At 43.8% G+C, this 20,753-nt stretch overlaps 1 protein-coding gene across 1 annotated transcript in view; it reads right to left on the reverse strand.

Annotated features, from left to right (window-relative positions):
* PDLIM4 (PDZ and LIM domain 4) overlaps positions 1–20,312 on the reverse strand; it is a 66,478-nt gene extending 46,166 nt beyond the window's left edge. The window contains exons 1-2 of the mRNA XM_067304816.1: positions 20,105–20,312; positions 3,748–3,899 (exon numbers count right to left, since the gene is read on the reverse strand). Of these exons, the coding sequence (XP_067160917.1) occupies positions 3,748–3,899; positions 20,105–20,197 (245 nt within the window). The 5' untranslated portion in view covers positions 20,198–20,312. The remainder of the gene's footprint in view (positions 1–3,747; positions 3,900–20,104) is intronic.
* Positions 20,313–20,753: the final 441 nt, after the last annotated feature.

Here is a 20,753-nt window from a genome sequence, read left to right on the forward strand (position 1 = left end):
GCAATTGCTAGACATTCACACAAAACAGCAAAACACCTCCCCGCAGCGCTACCACCCCTCCGAGACCAGCTCTCTAACATGAGCTCACCCCTTTCTTAGAAAGGCAGATCCTAGAACAGTGACTCATTTTCACTGAGGTAGCAGCCCTGGATACGCTTTCAGCAGTGATTAATGATCGGGCAGAATCATCTGGAATTCAACAGGTCACTCGGCAACAAGGAGAGAAATCCAAGAGCCGTGTCACCAAACACTCAGTTTGGGCCAAACTAAAAATAGATCCAATAAAGTGTCAGTGGAGTTGCTTTTCTTACTGTAAAGAAGATAAACTACTCAATTTTTCCTGTCAAGAGAAAGGCCGCACTTCGGTCTGACAGCGTACTCCCAAGGCACTGCCTAGATGGATCTGCTTGCTAAAGAACCAACTGAACCAACTGTAAGATCACATTCCTTAGCTAAACCACCACGTACAAAACAGCTCCTCCTCACAAACTGCTGTCTATATCTGTCTTGCAAAAGCCTGAGGACTTTTTTTCTCCTGACTATAAGCAGCCACAGCCTTTGAAGCCTTCACAAATGCAGAAGTTTCAAAGCCTGACAAGATCATTACAACCTTCTTGTTTGCTCTCCTGCTTAGAGAAGTCCACACAACCTCACCCACTAATCCTGCATCGCCACAAATCCGCAGTCCATTACCAGCAACATCTGCAGCAGAAAATTCATCACTCCTCTGGACATACTGATAAGTCTCAAAGTTCAAAATATTCATCTTTGCAGGTATAGTTAGACAAATTCAACCTGACGCCACAAAGCCTTGCTATGCCTTTATCCACGTGGTATTAAAATCTTCTTTCCATATAGCAGCTTCCAGACCACAGCTAGGTCATTAAGTAACATTTCCTTCTCTTAGGCAAACTAAACAGGTCTTCCTCAACTCCCACCAAGGCACCTACTCAAGGTGTTATAAGACCTTTCTGCACACGGAAGTAGTGTTTTGTGGGAGAACAGAGCTATACTGGTGTGATAAAACACATTTCTCCTCTGCACTATGGTCAAGACAAAATTCCTCTTTTAGAAGGAGAACAATCCACTTTCACTGAGATACTCTTACACGGAGTACACTAACGTATTAGCTACAGCCACAAGCGTGATCATAGTTACTGTCAGCAAGATTCTAGCACCACTATTTATTTATTTTTTAAACAAACAAGATTAGATCAACACCAGCAGAAAACTGCATGAGAAAGCTGTGCACATCCCACGTGCTTCCCACTGACGCTCTTCAGTATCAGTATGAATATCTTCGACCACACAGTTATGTGAAATCATCAGATAACTTTGCCATTTACTGTGCTGCGAGGGCAGAACATTGAACTGGGACACAAGGCTTTGACATATGCAAATCTAGACAAAAAAGGGAGGAAGGGGAAAATCACCTACTTATTTCTAATGGATATAGCTGAACCCCGGACAAGAAGGACTAAATGCACTTAAAACAGCTCCTGAACCACTGCAGTTTCAGCACAGCACATTAAAATACAATAAAAATAATCTCTTTACATTAGTATGCCAGAGTAAATAAAGTTCAGAAACCACTAAGCTACTTTGTTTGATGGAAGTTGCTATCTTGGGACAGTTAGAGCAGACAGCTGGATGAGATAACATCTTCAGCTGTCTGATTTTAACTTGCCGCTGTATGTGATTTAGTGGATCATTTCCTAACCCTGACCCTGATCTGCTCAGTGACCTTGGGCAAAATATCCTCATCTTTTTCAGTCATCAAGTGGGGTTAGTGATGGATAAAAAGGCCTTCAGGTCATGGATAAAAAACTCTATAGAAAACCTATGATTTTTTTAATTATTACAGTCTTCAGTCATATCTGGCACTTTCTGCTCCAGGTGTAGACAAAAATGACGTTCAAAGGCAAGTGCAGGTGAGGCCACATCTGGAGTACTGTGTCCAGTTCTGGGCTCCCCAGTACAAGAGGGATGTGGCACTACTGGAGAGAGTCCAGCAGAAGGCTATGAAGATGATTAGGGGACTGGAGCACCTCTCCTATGAGGAAAGGCTGAGAGAGCTGGGCCTGTTTAGCCTGGCAACAGGCACAAACCAAAACACAGGAAGTTCCATCTGAACATGAGGAAAGACTTCTTCCCTGTGAGGGTTACAGAGCACTGGAGCAGGTTGCCCAGAGAGGTTGTGGAGTCTCCTTCTCTGGAGATATTCAAAACCCGCCTGGACACGATCCTGTGCAACATGCTCTAGGTGACCCTGCCTGAGCATGGGGATAGGACTGGATGATCTCCAGAGGTCCCTGCCAGCCTCAACCATTCTGTGATTCTGGGGGGAGAGAGAGATTAGAAGGGAATCTTGGTTGTTCTACACTTGGTAAAAGCCCCATTTGGGGTAAAAGATGATCCAATCTCTTTAAAAGCTAATGGAAAGCAGAACCATCCTCCTCGGCTATGCGAAACTCTGTTTGAATGGTTTGTGGTGGTGGTGTTCTTTCTTCTTCTAATGAAAAAGCCACTTAGTTTCTGTAACACAGTCTGAGCTCAACGGGCCTCTGCTTAGGTCAGGCATTTCAGACTGCAGTGTCATAAAACACTAAGAACAACATTAGGCTTCTGCTTCAGCTATGACAGTTCACCTTCCACATTGGAACAGGGCCTTGTGCAACTATGGTCTCAGATTAATTTTCTGGTCAGAACACTAAATATTTTTTAAATGAAGTATAAGCAGTAAGTGACAGCTCTTTATAGCAGGAAATGCCTTTTTAATCTGAAGTGGAAACTGTATAAACTTCTTTAAGTCTATTACAGATAACACTAGTCATTTAAGCACCTTATAAGGAAGGCTCATTTTGACTGAACAATTAGAGTAATTTGTAACTTGTGTTAGAAAACTTTAGTTATAGAATTACTTCCCACAGAAAGCAAAACAAATCTGTTCATATAAACTTTTGTTTTGCTTTCAAATATTCTAGAAAAGCGTGAATATTTGGCAGCACCTTCAAATGTATATTCACTGAAGAGACATATTTAGGAAAATGACAGATGGAAGTTAACAGAATGGAAAGCTTCTCCAAATCAAGATTTAGATCCCAGGACTTCTCTTGCTCAAGTCTACAAGAACTCCATTGTCTTGAAGGATCTGATCTGACCCGCAGCCAGCATAAGCCTTACAAGGTGTGAATGAATATCCAAACAGATAAGTAAACTGGACCTGCTTATTCTATCAGTATTATTTAAAAAATAATTTTGTCTTGCTGCTTTTAAAGAAACACAGAACAATTACATAGACCACTGGGATGTATCCAGAACTGAATCTAGTGACACATTTACTCTGGGGCCAGCTGCAAGCCTTCTGGAGAATCATCAGGCAAAGCTGATATGATAGGACAGGAAAAAAAAAATTTTTTAAGTGCTAATACAGTCTCATTCCAGCATCCTCCCCTTTGAAGAAGTATGTGCAAAAACTATTGCCAAAGCAGCATTATCTGCTCTCCATGGGAAAGGAAAGCTTAGTTTTACTTTATGTGATCATAGCAGGAGCGGCACCTGAACTGCTCCATTAGGAATTCCCTTCTCATCTTCCCTAGCCAGGAGGATACATGCTACAATGCAGAGATTCAGAGAAAAACAGGAAAATATTTCAGGTTGCGCAGTCTTGCAGAAGAACTCAAGGCCTTAGTTGACTAATACAGACACAGAACCTGAAGCGTTAAACAATGATGTGCAGTCACCTACCTGTTCACAGAGAGAAGTAGCTGATCCATGCATGCTTTGATCTTGTTTTGTGCTTCTAGGTGTGTCATGTTTTCTGTGCTCTCTCCATTAATTGCCAGAATAATATCTCCTGGGCATAGGTTTGCGATGGCTGCCTTACTTCCAGGGTTAATCTATACAGGGAAAAATAAGAGTTATTTTAAGGTACGTTCAGTCTAAAAAGAGATACGTTTCTTGGAACAAGAAGCAGATAGAGCAAATGGTTATCTATGGAGAAAACCGATGCATTTTGCCTATACAGATGACATCTATCACAGCTCAGATATCACGGCTAGTGTTCTTGGGACTGGCCTCAGTTTTCTGAAAGTGATATTCAACAATAATGACATTAGGTGCTGGCTCTCTTAGTTAACGAAAAGATTTCTGTCAACCTCAGTCTGCATGTCATCAAATCCTCTCTTCAGATTTAGTCTCTTGCTTAAAATAATGAAATACCCTCTTTAAAGAAAGTTAGTCCCTTAATTCCTTTGACTCATTTGGCTTGCAGGCTTTAAAACATGCTTTGAGACCCAACTCCTTGAGAGCACATGAAACCCTGTTTCTTTGGAGAAGTATGTGATTTAAACATGACAGCTCACCCTAACTCCTTCTCATGGAGATGTTACATCCCACACCTGTTTTCCCTGATCATCATTCAAATTACTTGTCTCATTCTAACTTTGCATGGAATATCAGGTTGGTTATTAAATCTCCATAACTCTTTCCTACTGTTTTTGTAGGAATGCCAAAACCTTGTAAAACTCAGCTTCTTTCTTGTGGAACTAATGACAGGTCCAACCATTTGTGGTTGGACGCAAGACCAATCCTGCAGCCCGTAACAGAGTTTCTTTGAAATGAGCATTTCATTTACATTAGGCCAAATATGTTTTTAATTTTTGCAATGATAACGCAAAATGTTGCAATACATAAACAGAACAGGTAAACATGTGTCTAACTTTAAAATCTTAATAGCTACATGTTTGTCCTTGAATTTTCTCTTCAGTCACTCAGAGCACCTGTTAATGCTCTGATAAGCAACCATATGGTTTCTCAATTGAGAAAGTGCAGTGTGCCTGACATTGCAGTTATTCATATCTCACTGCATTTAAAATATGATGGTGCCTAGATCCCATTTAGCCTTTATTTATATTGGTATAATCCTTTGTTTCAGGAGATGGGTCACTGCTTCATCAGATCTTGTACAACCACTGAAGCACACCCTTTGATGAGCAGCCCAGGAGAAGACAGCTGCTTTCGGAGGGACTTGAGAGATTCCACCCCCCATCCCCGTGTACGTCACGATTAATCATCGAATTACGGCCTGTTACAGTCTCTTAGCAACGGCATATTCTCATGGCGGGGGGGGTGCAGGGGAGACATGGACCAAAGCCAAACCAAAACCACCAGTTTAGTTTCACTTTCTACTATACCAAAAGCCATGGATTGCATGCAACCTAAAGTTACATAAAACTGCCCTCTCTGGCATGGATGGCATGTCATGAGCCGGTTCCTACAAAATGACACTGTCAATTAAAAAACAAAACAAAAAACAAAACAAAAAACCCTCACATTTGTAGGATCCCTGGGTTTGGTTTCAGAATAAAATTAACAAGCTGTTCTGTGACATGACGCAGAGTCAGACTTGAGGGAAGGGGATCAGAATTCTGTAAATCAGAGCACAGCTCAAAACCCAGGATCACTGCTCTACTTTCCACTGCCCTCAGTGCGTAATTTAGCTAGGCGCATGGAGGTAACCAGATGTTAGAGAAAGCAGTATACAATTTTTCAAACAGTTTGAGACTGAATTCCAGTCACCTGTTTCATGATGCCAGCAAGCCCACATAACCCCTGCACGTTATTATTAAGGAGATGGTCTTTCTAGAAGCGAGGCATGCACGTGTCTGTTTTCATCTTGACCTCATTTCTTCAGTTCTTGTTTTCACAGGGAATTTGAAGCTGACCTAGCCTTACCACCACCCAAAGCCCTCTGGCAGATGTCCAGGAGCTCCTCCTAGGAAGGAGGCTGGTGAAACATCGAGCAGCAAGGGCAGCCAGCCACCAGCCTAAAGCATACTGACTGCAGCACATCGTCAAAACGCTCCCTCCGCGAGAACAGCCACAGATACTGCGGGAAGGTGAACCTGAAGGTGTCTGAGGCACTCCAAATTACTTTTTGCATTAAGAAGAACTGGCAGCCTGAATTAAGCCTTTTGTTGCATTGTCAGAGCAAATCAACACTCGCTGTTTGCTCTTCAATAGTTTCAGCTAGGCTATTTCGCTCTGAAGAAACCGCTGGGCTCCCTCCTTCCCTTGTGCGCCGGCAGCCTGGTGACTCAGCTCAGAACAAACAAGAGCGGGTATTTCTTAATGCACCACCTATATTAGCTGTAGAGCTCTGACAGAGGACACTGCATACTTTTTTTGTTTAAACCCAGGTTCAGACAAAACAACATAACATAGACAAATTCCTGCCAGGAAAACAAAATATCCCCAGACACCTGCCTGTTCTTATGGACTGCGCTAGGCCCCCACCATTCAATTTCTGCTGCCAGCAGCAGCTACTGGAGCAACAGACCTTTGGTTTGACCTGGTACAGCTGTGTCTTGTTCTGCAGTGTCCATCCAATGCAGTCTAGATGTCTGATGCATTCTTCTCCCTGCATTGATCTTAACCAGATCTCAACTTGCTTGGAGAATAAGTTATTCATAAACAGGACTCTTAGCTGTTTCCTATTTTTAGTAACTGGTTTATTTCAAGTTATTTTGGCAATATCTTCACCCTAGAATTTTATGTTCTCCATGGAGTGAGCAAGGGCTTGAAATGAAACTACACTAAGATCTCATGAGTTTGAGATACAACATCGGTGTTATGCTGGCTTTGGAATCAGTAATATGCGTCAAGCTCAAAGTTTATATTTGTTAGTGAATAACGTTTAAAAAACTTCAAGCCAAGTTCTCCTAACTTGCAGCAGTGCCATGTCATCAACACCAAACAAGTCACAGGGAAGCCCAAGCTACTAAGAGCCTGTGGGACGCTGGCCTTGGTCCAAGATTGCATTCAAGTCATGAAGCACAAGCTCCCAGGCAAGGGCAGCATTCTGCCTCCTTTCCTGCACAGGGTCCATGCAAAAAGCCTATGCAAAAAACAATCTCTGGAAGAATGAAGATGCATCTTTGATCATAACAGAGTGTACGCTTGGAGCGAAACATTTAAGTAAGATGACCCTCTATTATCACAAGGAGATGAACAAGTGCATGAGAAAGGAACAGGAGGGATCCGGGTGTCTCAAGCGCCTATCGACAACTAGCAGCAATCAGTTCCAACCAGAATGCTCCAATTCTTCCACAGACAGTTTTCTTTATAAGTTCTAGCTATCATCAAGCTGACTGCTAAGAAGCTACTATGATAAACAGGTACATTTTTGTGTTAAAGGGATAAATCTTGTGTTCTGCATATTAAGCTTAGCCCTGGAGAACTTCAGTGTTCTCCACAGTGTGTACCATAACTATCCGGATTGCACATTGATGCGAAGTCTCTACAGGGTGGTGGAATTAAGCCCAGTAGTGAAAAGAGGTTCTGGCACACAGCTTTTAACAGAGGCACTGATTCATTCCTCCATTCAGAGAGTTACAGTCTGCTGTGATCAGTAACCAGAGTACATGCGATGTGAAGGAAGTATGCACAAGTTTGAGAGTAACTGGATCTATTATTAAGTTAAAAACACTGCAAAGAGTCTGCATGGGGTCAATGAAGTTCCGCAATCTTGAAATGGAGCCTGCATCATTTTCAAAGGAATTCATATTTAAGGATGGGATGGACTTAAGAAAAACAATAATAAACTTTTTCTTTAAATAGTTTTCTTTCAGTGCTAAGAACAAGCTGTTTTAAAGTTAAGGCTGGACGAACACTAAGACAAAAATCTATGGATACGTAACTTGAGCTGTTGTGAGCAGTTTTCAGAGGAACTAGGACAGGCTGCGTCCAAGCCTGTCTCATCACTTCCACGCTGCTTTCCTGCGGGCAATGCAGAGCTCTCCCAAATGAAGCAAGCCCCAACTCACTTGTTATGTTCCTGATGCCATAAGAAGTGAACACAGATTCCTTCCTCAGAGATGCCAGCTGCATGCTGTTTGTGCCATGTCTTGGCTTGTCCATATTGGAAGTTTACCAAGATTTGAGCTGTTTGCACACTTTTTCCTCCGGTGACGAGCTCACGAATGGCATTTGCATGCCAACGAGGAGCTAGCACAGTCCCTCCACATCCTACTGAAACCACTGTGGCTACAGGGTGCCACACGACTGTTCATATCTTAGGACCAGAGCAAAACACTGCTGGCAAATCACTCAAGTAGGTGAAGCAGTTATAGCACTTTCACCTTGCTTTATTATTAGCTGTTGTTCCACCTTCCTCCTGCATCTGTTTGAATTCCCAAAAGCAATTTTATGCTCCCTATCCTACTCTCAGTACTTCTATCTTCTCAGTTAGATTCTCATTTGCATCTTTGTAAACTTAAGAACTTTAGTGAGGCTGCTTGTGTTTTACAAGGCTGTTAGTTAAGAAGGAGAACCAAGCCCTTTTTCTTACGGCCACATGAAAAAGGCCAAACTACCAGATTTTCACTAATCTGCTTTTTTGTATAATCACAATAATGAAGTATCTTATAATGCACCTATTTGGAAAGGGTGCAGGATAAATATGTGAAACACTACCATATGTATACCAGCCACACTTCGGAGATCACAGAGCGTCCGGTTCGTGGCATTCAGTGCTAGGCCACACAGCCTCCGAAAGACCTCCTCTATTTGTACCATGGTGGTGACATTTTCTCAGCACCCATTCAGAGCAGTCAAGTAGATGGCACTTGGAGCCAAATCCACAGTAAATACTATGGGCTTAATAATAATAATAAAAAAATTTAAATAAGGTTTTACATAAATAAACCTTTAAATAAAGGTCTCCCCAAAGATTTTTCTTTTTCAAATAGACAAGAACCCAGTATCATTCAAAAGCTTTGTGAGTTGCCAAAGCCATCAGTAATAATCTCACATGACAGTGAACCTAACACCAATGTGAATACTAGGCCATCAGTTAACTCGTGCAGCCCAACATGCTGCTAGGTATTGCTGCCCTCCACTTAATATTCTTCCACCAACATTAACCCAAAGCCAACTGATGCAGACTCAGGGCGAAGTCGCAAAGGACAGTCTAATCTAACAGCTTGTCCAGTAAAGGGGAGAGGACCTTCTCTCTGCATCTTCCCCACTCCTGGCCACGTGGTCCAGCCTCCTCCCTCATGTCAGTTCTGGTGCTCACTAGATGTTTTCAAGTAGGATGTTTTGAAGACTCAGATGCAATTCAGCAGAAGAACCAAATGGCTGTCAGCAAGTCAAACTGACTCAGTAAAGGGTCTGATCAGCAAAAGAGCTGGCACCTGGGAAGGGATGGACTTAGCTGGTGGCAAACTTTTCATGAGATAATTAGGCAGATCCAATGTGGTCATTGGTGTTGAATACCCCATACCCATCACACAATCACTTCTGCATCTTCAGCAGGAAGGAAGAGCCTGAAATATTGCAGGATCAATCATATGCGCTGGGGAGTTCACTGCACGTGTGTTTTCACAGCTCCTTTTATGCCCGTACAAGAGCACTCACGTGTACTCCTCCCGAGGTGATCAAGCACACGCAGCACGGCTGTCTGCTCTGGGAACTCAGTTGTAAACATGTCATTTTTAGTGCTCTCCCAAAATTAAATAATGTCAAGAGAGATCAATGCTCTGCATTTAACCCCTCCACAAAATAAGCAGTTGCTTCTTTGTTTCTATCAAAAAAGATTATAAACAAAATACTAAAACAAAAAATGTGCATAGCTAACAATTTTGTAACAAAAGGGCATATGGAAATTTACTGAGCATGTATTCACTGTAAGTAGCTCCACGCTCTCAAGAGAGCAGAAAGCAGATTCTCCGTGCACAGACAGCGTTTTACTGAGAATGTCGTTTCAGAATTCAGTGCAGTAGGAAGCCAGAATCTGCTGCTTTATTCGTTTTTTAAAAAGCATATCCTAGTCCCCTCACAACAGGTCTCACTTGTGATACCTTTGTACATACCATTGTGCTCTTAAAAAAAACACATGCACTACAGGTCCAATATCAGTGTCTGCCTCAATCCTTTTATATTATTCCAGCAGTAAAAGGAGAATTTTAAAGAAACAGACCCCACTAAGCCTCCCTTCTCCTTCACTGCATGAGATATGGCCACAGCACTGAAAGAATCGCAGAGAAGTTGAGGCTAAGGGACTATGGGCAACTTGAACGCAGGCTGTAACACAGGACTGGAGCAACACTGAGCAACTAAATACCTCATTTTCCCAGATCATCAATTAATGAACTGTGTCTGTGCAATTAGAGATGAGCCGCAGCTGATTTAAGAAGTCCTTCCCATACAATTTTCCCACTGTGTTTCCCAGAGTGGCCACCCACCGCTCTCCATCCCGCCGCAGGCCCAGAGGAGCAGCCTCGAGGCGTCTCCGCAAGGCTGCCTGCGGCTGCCGATGTGGCAAGAGGTCAGCTCTCCCCCCGGACACCAACACATTTCCACCACGATGGGAAACGTGCCTCTCCAGAGGCTAACTTGGAGAGGTTGCTTTCAAACTTACAACGCTGGCTGTGGGAGGTATTGCTAAGCCAAGCTGCATTATCCCATCTATTAATAAAACAAACAAAAAGCCCCCAAACAAGTGGATACTTTGAAGCTATGGAATAGATCTGGGAAAAAACCCAAAACCCAACACTAGCTATCTTATCCGGCCACTGGAGCCTTGTTACGATTTAGTAAGTGCTAGGATCTGACATCAAGCCAATAAAATAAAGGACATGAAGGCAACAGTTGTATTAAGCTAGTTGGTGCTGGGAGCTGTGCAATCTAATTTAGTAAGCGACGTTATTTGCACTAAGAGGAGTTTACACCTGAAACACAGCGTTATACTTTCCCTCCTGGAGATCAAACACAAGAGTGTGCCAGCACTGTAAAACCAGTCAGTGCAGAGAACATCTCACAGGGCAAAAAAACCAGTTATGGTGTGCTTCTCTGATCACCAGCTCAGCAGAACCTGTGACAAGCAGGGCAGGAAACAGTCCTCCGAATTTTCCTACATACAAACCCACAAAACCAACTAAGAACACTCTCCCCCCCCCACTGGAGACCCTCTGCGCTCAAATAAGAGGCATCCTTCAACACCTGCTACGGTTTAGACTTGTCACGCAGACTCCACTTCCTCCATGGTTGCTTGCCTCCAGGGTCATCTATCCTGACACGGAGCCGCTGCAGGACTTGAGATCCCCTTGGAAAACCGTGACTGGCGCAGGGCCTGGCATCCCAGTGCTATCCCATCCATCCGCCCTCGTGTGGGGCCTCACCTGGGAAGCAGAGGGTCATCCTGCAGAGGGCTCAACTTTGCATGTACCAGGGAAAGGGCGTAAGAGGTCCGTTTGGGCAAAACAGCTTCTGAACTGAGGATCTCTAGAACTGGGCCAATACCAAAAGCTGAAACAATAAATACCTGAATGAAAACTTGTTACGTTAACTTAATTCCTTTCCTTACTCCTATCAATTAAGGAAGTCTTCACATAATCTTTAATTCACTAAAATGCACACTCCTATACCAACCTGCACAGACCACATCACTTTGTGCTCTTGATCAATGGTACTTTGTTACAGGGAAGTCAGAGGTGTTTTCTGTTCTGCAGGCATGATCAAAAGCTCCTGATTAAAGCCTTTGAGAGGCTTTCAAGATAGTGTGACAAAATTCTCAGCTTTAAACAAAGAAAGCTTGTTCTAGTATCAGGCAGCACGCTGTAAGGCAGCAGATGCTCTTACAGTAGCAAGATCTTTTAAAACAGGAAGAACCGAGAGTTGAAGTACTAACTAATGAAGATAAATTCCCCAAATGTTTTAAACAGCCTTTCCAGGCGTTCCATTTAAAGCATTATTCCTTGACCTAACACATGTTCCTCACAAATCCCCTTGTATTTCTCCAATTGCTTATACAAAAGTTCAGTGTATCAAGAAATTGCTTAGGTATGCTACGTAACACAGTAAACAAAAAGCACTCTTCATGCAACAAACTTATTTAACTACCAAAGAAAACAAGAAAGAAGAAACTTAAGAGGAAAATAAAACAGGGAAACAATCAGACTATGAATATCATAAAAGGCAAACACATGAAAATCATTTTGAATCCAAAATGTTTTTCTACTGATGGATCCAAATCAAAATTTAGAATCAAATTTGTACACTGAAATTTCTGTGGAAAGAAAAGGCTGAGAATCAATGAAATCTAATGGATACAAATTTTAAAACAACTAATGACATGAGAACCTGAAGCCAAAACCCAAAGCATAAACTTTAAAGAGCTGGTCAAGACAGACACAGGTCATTCAGACACCCAGATCCCTCTGAAAATCTGGCTCATTTTGCAAAAAGCTTCCATTACCTCAGCCCAAGGGTAACCACGGTTCCAGCAATACTCAAAGCCAGGTAGCACTAGGAAGCACCAGTAAATGTAAGTGCTATAAGATGCCAGCCTGCTTCTCTTATCTCTCTCCTGTTCATATTCAGTGAAGACTTCTCCTCCTTCTTCCTTGGAAGGACAAGCTGTGGACACGCTTCTCTACAACACAATGACTGTCTCAACCACTAGGGCTGCCATTATATTTAAAGTTGCTTTATACTTACTTTTGCTACCATTGCTCTCTTGGTTAGCAATGCACAAATGAGAGAGTCAACCCCAAGGGTACGTCAGTGAAGACTTAACATAGGTGTACTTGGGCTAGCATGGACATTACATGCCATTCAGCACCAGCTTCAGCCGCATCAGGAAAAGCCTTATGATCATAATAAGCTAGTCTTCATCAGGTTTAGTGGTTAGCTCTACGGCAAGTCTCCCCTTCGCAGACCATCTCACAGCTACTTCTTGGATTGTGAACAGCAGGTCTTCCTAGAAGTTTGTTTGGAGAAATCCCCAGAAGCTGTTTGGCTCTTTCCATTTTACAGCACTGGCTTTTTCAGCCAAGAAGGCAGGTTGTTATCATTTCCATTACTATCAAAATCAGAGTGGTGACGGCTATATCTTTAAACACAAGAAATTCTTCAAATACAAGAAGATTAAATTCAATTGGTGAATAAACTGAGATCTTTTTCTTATGAAACAGGTGCGAGTTATTCTCACATAGCTCTGCTATTGCAGGGACTTGAGCTTTTTCAATGCCCTTGCTTTCTCCTAATTTATTCCTGAATGCTACATTTTGTGGGGTTTGGTCTTCTATACTAAAAGCTTTACACATGCTAAAGGGTTCTGGGAAGTGTTTTGTGGCTTGTCGCGAATGACAGCACATAGAGGCGATGTTGCATAAACCTTCTAGCCACGCTTCTGTTACGTGGTTGCCTGTTATTGAATGGTCCTGGATTCAATCACGCTGACGGTTCCTCTTCTAGCCCTCCATCACCCACGTTAAGAATAACAACTTGAAATAATCTTCTTTAATCAGCTATATTATGCTATCTGAAGCTTGTACTGTAAAAGTGTCTTTTGCCAATAATCTGCAATCTGTCTACAAGACAAGTTTCTGTAAAACTATTTTCAAGATCTAATGGGCGTCAATTTGAGTTGCAAGTCTCTACTGCCGCATTTGACAAGAAAGAGTGGGGTATAGGCTTTGAAGGCATCTTTATGATGTCTGGAAAATTTACTGGCCAAAATACTCTTGCACAGTAAGTTTTTAAATAGAGATTTTCTATTTGGTGAGAAATTACTTCTTTTCCAGGTCTCTGCAGGGTGTAAAAGCTACTTGAATGACACACTGTGGCTCTACACTTTTGCAACAGCTCCAAGTAACCAAATGAATCCTTGTTTTGCTTGAAATTTAAGTTAAAACCAAACATTCTTAAACCTTATCTTCCAAGGCTCGTTACAAGTGTAGTGTTAACTGCTGTGCACAAATCCATGACATTAACAAGCTTTTGCTAGATACACTAGTGTTTTGCTTCAGTACACATCTAGCAGCTCTGTGCTGACAAGTCAAGCAGAGTATTTTCTGTTACCATGTTTGTTTTAGCTATTTAATCAATGCCACCACATCTTGAGATCTACTGTTTTCTTTCACACTCTAGTACCTGTGGTCACAGGCAAAAATAAATTCACTTAAAATTATTTATTTTCACTAAGTGTTTGGGTACCTAAAAACCATAAGTCAATATGTTGTAAGAGATCAGAGGAAGAAATTGATGTATTTGTATTCAAGCACTGATCCACCCCAGGACAGGGATCATCACCATCTACTGTGCTATGCACCAAGAAGAAGCTTACCAAAAAATGCTCTGCATATTCCCTTTGTACACTTCCTATATGAAACAGGCCACTCTAGTCACTTGATACAGGGACAAAACAGAATAAAAAGGTAGATATCAAGGCTTTTTCTTTTTCTTTTTTTAATAGTCATGTGTTTTTCCAAAGTAATTCTGAATACCGGTTCCAACAGGCAATCTTTCATCCTTTCAAATGAAGTTGATGTCAATTTTCTAACTTTTTAGAAAAGCTCTAAATCCCCAGTAACATTGAGCTCTTTCTATTTTGATCAGCCTGGCAGAGGCCTGAAGTGTTTAAGGGTGTGTTGGGTTTATTTTGCTAAATTCGCACCAAGGTCAGACCTCATATGAATGGACCTACATGAATCATTCTTTCCGCCTGGTTTCCCACTCTGGATTACCAGGGTGCTTGATTAGAGTAATTAGCATTACGCTTTCATTCCAGTATATCCTACCACTACTGTCTCACAAACCAACACAAGCATTTATTCTACTCTTTCAATTATTTAATAAAACCTCAATGATCTGTGCAGCAAACATTTGTAACACTTTTATTAGCTCTTTAGTTCAAATTATTTTTGAAGTACCACTACAGTACTAAGTGTGACAGCACAGATTTCTCACTTGAGACCTTACAACAAGCAATCATTGCTAAAGAGTAATGAGAACAAAACCAAGAAAAACAATTTCCTTCCACTTCAAAAAACACACTTGAGTTACAATATTATAAAACATTAGTATGCAATGAACACAAGAAACAGCTGATCCTTCTTGGTTCTTTTACACAGACAAAAACATTAAAGGCCAGCAGAAACCAACTGTGGTCCTAATTTTAGGCTTTATCAACACATAGCAATTAATTCAGTCCCTTTGGAAGTTTATCTTTCCATTTATTAAACAATCAGATTCACGCAAGCTACAAATAAAACCACGAAAGAAAAACCTTAAGGCCTAACAGAAAAGCATGGTGGGGAGAAAGCTTTGTCCCCTTCTCTAGCATCTCCGGTTCTTGCTTTCCCTGCAGAGATACCAAAGTCAGGCGCAGACTTACCGGGCGAGCAGGAAGCTGCAGCCCCCCAGCAGCACGGCCCAGCCCCCGGGCTGTGCAACCCTCTGCCCTCCACAACCCAGACCATTTGAGATCAAGACTCTCAGGCCACACCATAAAATACTCCTTCAAGTGCACACATCCTGCAGTCAGGGTCATAGCAACACACACAGGGAGTTGTAGGTGATCCTACAGGAGTAAACGAAACAACCTTTATTGGAATTCCTCTACCAGTAGGATTCCTTGTTGACTATCCTAACTTTTAACAAACAAGTGTTTGCTTGAATATATAGAAGCTACTTAATTTTAAAAATAAACCTGAACTCCATGAATAATACCTGGATAACAGGTTGCAGATCAATTATTTTTCATCCTTCTTGTGTAACAGTTGTAAACCAACACTGAAAGAAGTATTTTTGCTGGCTTGTTAGTCACCAGCAGCTGAACTGATGTTGATGCCAGTTAATAAAGGAAAGACTGTATTAAAAACACTTTTTTTTTTTTAAATATAGAAATCAATCCACTTGTGAGTAGCCTGTTTAGCCAAGTGAATTGTCTATGACCCTAAAAGCAGCTAGTGCTTCGAATAACACTGGCCAAATTCAGTAGAAGATGATGTTGACTGCTGTGGGAGCTGGACAAGTGAGTTCCAGAGATTAAATACATTCAAATACTCTAGTTGCACTAATGACCGATTATCTTTTAATCCCAGGCAAGGAATAGATCAACTGTGATCCCACACACAACTACAGCAGTTATTAATGTGGTTGCACAGACAACACTGAAAGCTGCTGAGTGAGTTACTCTGTGCCTGTTACCTGCAACACTTCTTCCACCAGCAACCACATGTCAGTATCTTAATTAAAGGTTGAGGCATACCACCTTTCCCACAACGTGCAAACATGCAATGTCCAGTTCTTAGCCTGATCAATCAAGACAAAGCAGCTGACAGCTACCAGATGTTAGAAAAGTGGTTTTAAGACTTAAGTCAGTCATTAAGGTCAGCTTTAAACTACTGGTTTTGGTCATTCCCCCAACTCAATAAACATCACTAGACAGAGGAACTGTTGCATGATGTACTACACTCAGCTTTAGTTTATTATAAATGTTGTTATAAGGCAAGTTGGGTTGCTTCTCAGAGGGGCAGCCCTGGACTAAAATTCTCTCCCCAGCACTGTGCTGACAACGCACCAGCGCTGTCCTTGCTTGTAACTGCTCCAGGGCACTTCAGGGCAGCATGTCTTCAAAACAGCCATGCAAACTCCAGCCTTGCTGGTTTTAGCCCCCCCAAAAAACACAGGGAGAAAGTGAAAAACTGGATGTGGCTTAGCTTTTTAAGTGGATGCATAAAAAAGATGCTCCAAGTATATTCTTCCAGATTTGTATTTCTATCTTTAAGAGCTTGTTATTCCAGCTCAAGCACTGGCCTCCATAAAGCAGTGCTCAACATCAACTGTTGTTCTCAGCAACTCAAGGGATCAAGTCTTTAAGACTTGTCAGTTTAAGATTTATCAAACCACAGAGGAAAGAGATCTACTTTCAAGAAAAACAGATCATTACATGATTTCACAAGCATATCTGAAATAGCTGCAAGTGGCGAGCTCAACACCAGACTTCGCTGCACCTGCACAAATGCAGTGACTTCGCACAGAGCTGAAGGGTAGAGCAAGCCCTGGTAAGTCACTGAAGTTCCATTCCAAAGCAGGACTGTTTGTGATTGTATTTTCCTTACGGCCAAATCCGCATTATTTCACATTTGTCTTTTGAAGGTACTGCCACGAGTTTCTTTTGAGGACTATATTTCGCTTTCCTTTTTGTTCCACTCCAACTGCCTCTCCCCACTTGAGGTTCACAACTGTATCTTCTTCATATGTTAGTAATGTCTCCTGCTCAAGCACTGCTTAACTAAGTCATATCTTGTAGTTTTCTTTCGTACTATTTGTTCCATTATTTCCCTTCTAACAGTAATACTTTAGATTCAGGTTCCACTAAGGCAACACTAAAGAATTCTGTCTTCACTTAAACTTGAGCAACAACACTGAGACAGATGGGTTTTGGAGAAGAAGCTGCAACCTTTAAAGGTTTTCCAAGACGACAGCTAAGTGTTGCTTGTTGGAGGGTCTCTGGGCAGTGACATCTTTGCACTCCATTACAGCTGTCAAGACTAGAAAGAAATTGTTTCCTGTAGTAGTCTAGTAATAGGCAGAGAAAACCAACTGCATAACAACTGAAGATTTTTTTTTCAACCCCTACACAACTGCATTTATGTTTTACAAATGACTAGGAGCAGAATTAAAAACAAAGAAGAGACAGACAGCGTTTGGCATCCAGAACTGCTGTGGGTGACTTCTGGATGCCCAAATCCAAAACTGCAACCTATTAATTCCCAACTTAACAGTCACATAACCCTGCAGATACGAAGCTTATGAGAAGATGCTCGGCTTGATCCAGAGCTGTAGAGCCCAAGCACCTTGTGGCACATCTCTGCCCTTAATCCCACTAAGGCACAGAAAACGGGTACAACAAACCCAAGTCCCTCAAGCAATCTGTCAAACTCCAGGAACATCAGAAGTTAAGACTCACAGCTGGAAGTAGAAGTCCAAAAGTCTGGTTTCTCCTCCCCTCAGAATTTCTGCTTTTTATATCTGTAACTTAATGACATTTTAATACAAAAGAAAAAAAATAAAAAAGCACTTTGAAGGAAGCAGAGGTCAGCCAAAAGCCTTAATGATTAGGCTATAGCAACAGGCTTCCTCTCACACTTTTTGTCTCCGTCCCTGCAAATCTCGCCCTCTTTACTGTACAGTGACCCAGCTTCAAGAGCAGGCTGGAGGGACTCCTGCCGCCCTCCCCCTTAGCAGGTAGGTGCCAGGCAGGAGATGGAGGATATGGGCTTGACATCTTTCAGGCCGGAAAGGACAGAACTACTCTAGCACCTGGTTGTCTATTTAAATAATTAAACTAATTGTCTAACTAGACAATTATATAATAAAAGTGAATACATCACCACACCCGCTTCTAGCCACATTTTAAAGGGTAGTAAGCCACATTCAATTCTTTGGAAGAGGCGGAGTAAGGCCCCATCTTCAGGTGAGCATCCAGATCCCCAAGGAGTCCGACCAAAGCATCTTCCTGCACCTCCAACTTCGGGAACGGGCAGGTGGGAGTTCAGACCAGCCCTGCGTGTAGCACCTTGTTGTAACTCACCCTGGCGTCTCCCCGCTCATGCCGGAGAAGTGATTTAGGAATTCATGTGCTAACTCTAACTCTCCCCTAATTTTATCCCTTTCAGGTATTATTCCAAAGCCAGTAAGGTCTCTGCTTGTGTTAACACAGAGCCCAAGCACGCAAGTTGTAAAGCACCTACACTCACATTAACTTTCCCAGTGAGTTGCTTGCCCCTTCCAGGAGCCAGCCTTTAGGGTACTGCACTTCATAGCACTGCCTCTGACTTTACTGAGAGCAGAATCAAAAAAAAAACGGGCCTTGTTTAAAAGAATACTGTGCTCAAGAACATGAAATACCAACATGCAATTGCTATTAGTATGTCACCTCTCTTTCTGATCAAAGTGAAGCTGGCATGAGGAGAATTACAGTCATACCTCCAAGTTTGCTGAATCAAATCAGGAATTCGGCAAGCCACCTGTCTATGCAAAAACAGACTTTGTTTTTTCTTGCTTAATGTTAAGCCAAGCACTCTCAGAGTAGCACTAAAACAGGCTCCCTCCCCTAAACTAAGATGTTCACTTTCACAACAGGAACAGTTTTACAATCACCGGGTGCTTGGCTGTGATGCATTCCACAATAACAGGGAGAAAGTCCAGAGAACTTCCTCGCATGCACGAACCACATGCCAAGGCCTGAAAGCCCATTACCTCTGCTCGGAGCATACGTGCTATGTTTGTTTAACACATTTCCGTCCCATTTTACTCATTCCCCCATCAGCAGCATGGCCAAGCCTTTCAGTCGCTACTCCCTATGTTACACACTGGTCTTTCAGATGGAGTCTTCCCTCTTTTCCATCCATCTCTTCCTGTCACTGCCCCCTCCCCAAAAAAGTCCTTGTTGGAACAGTTGATAAGAAACAGTCCAAAATACAAGCGGAAACGTAAAGCCATGTAATTGGCACATTTGCACCCAAATACAAATCAAGTCTTTTAAAAACATGCTCGAAATCTTCTGTAGTTATTTCTTTGAAACCCAGGAGCCGCCGGGACAGGTCAGGAGCGCCTCACGCGCGGCCCGTCACCTCCCGGCCTCGGGGACAGGCTCTTCTGACAGACATCGGTGCACGACGGCTGTTTCAAGCTAGCGTTTTGGAGAAGTTTCCAGAACACGTCTCCTTTGTGAGGTTACGGATAAGCACGAACACACTTAGTAATTACTGCTAGCCAGCGGGGACCCCATAACCCGGCAGGTCCGCGCAGAGCGGCCTATTCGCTTCCCCCTCGTTTTCCATGGAAAACGAACCGAGCAACCAACCCCCGGCAACCTGTGAACTCGATCCAGGGAATAAATCCAGATTTCCTACAGCCCAGGGAGCACTAAAAGCTTTGGAAAGCGGGTCTTGATTGATCGCCTCGAAGAGGAGCGAGCAAGTCAGGGAACGACGTGCAGCTGCGCTGCCTCAAGAAAGCGCGGGGGGGGGGAAACAGCGCAGCGATTTACACACACGCGTGTGCACATATATATAATGATACATAAATATATATATATGTATGTAAAAGCATGTACGAGCGCTACAGTCTAATTTCACGCCGCAAAAACGCCACCCCGCAGCACGCGAGCGAAGCGGCGCCCGTTAGCCCCGCGTGAGGGGGGCAGGAGCAGCCCTCGGGCCGCCGGCGGGGCCGGTTCCCGCCGCCCCGGGCCGGTGCCGGCACCGGCGCCCCCCCCCCCCCCCCCGCTCGCGGCGCCCCGGCTCACCCTGGAGATGGTCAGCGGCGTGCTGAAGTCCTTGCCGCCCACCAGGCGGAAACCCCAGGGCGAGGGGCCGTGCAGGGCCACCGTGTGGGGCATAGCGGCGGCAGCGGGGCCCTGCCTGCCTGCCTGCCTCCCTCCCTGCCTGCCCGCCGCAGCTCCGCGCCGCCTCCGCGCGCCTCTGCCGCCGCCGCCGCTTAAAGCGTCGCCTCATGCCCGGCCCGGCCTGACGTCTGCGCCCCCCCGCGGCGCGGGCCGGGCCGGGAGGCGGGAACGCGCTGAGGGGCGGCCGCGTCCCGCCGCCCCGGCTACAACTCGCCTCCCCCGGGGCCTCGGAGGGGAAAAGCCCCAATTTACCCCCCCGGGCTGGGCACGGCGGGAGCCCCCAGGTCCCGCGGCGCTTCTCAGTGCTCCGTTTTCCTGCTCTGAGGGGAAAACTTGCTGCCCCCCCCCCCCGACAGACCCCACTGCCGGACGCTGTCCCCAGCGGGCAGCTGTCCCGTGGCGCCCGGTAAAGCACCCGACCCCCCCCAAAGCCAGCGGGGATTTGCTTCCCGGGCGGGAGAGGAGCCGGGGGCACCGAGGGGTCTGTCAAACTCACGCTCAAAGGCAGCCTTGCACCGCAGGGAGCTCAGCCGGGGGTTTTCCAGCAGGA

The sequence above is a fragment of the Apteryx mantelli genome, chromosome 14, assembly GCF_036417845.1.
Source record: "Apteryx mantelli isolate bAptMan1 chromosome 14, bAptMan1.hap1, whole genome shotgun sequence".
In the NCBI taxonomy this organism is placed as follows: domain Eukaryota; kingdom Metazoa; phylum Chordata; class Aves; order Apterygiformes; family Apterygidae; genus Apteryx; species Apteryx mantelli.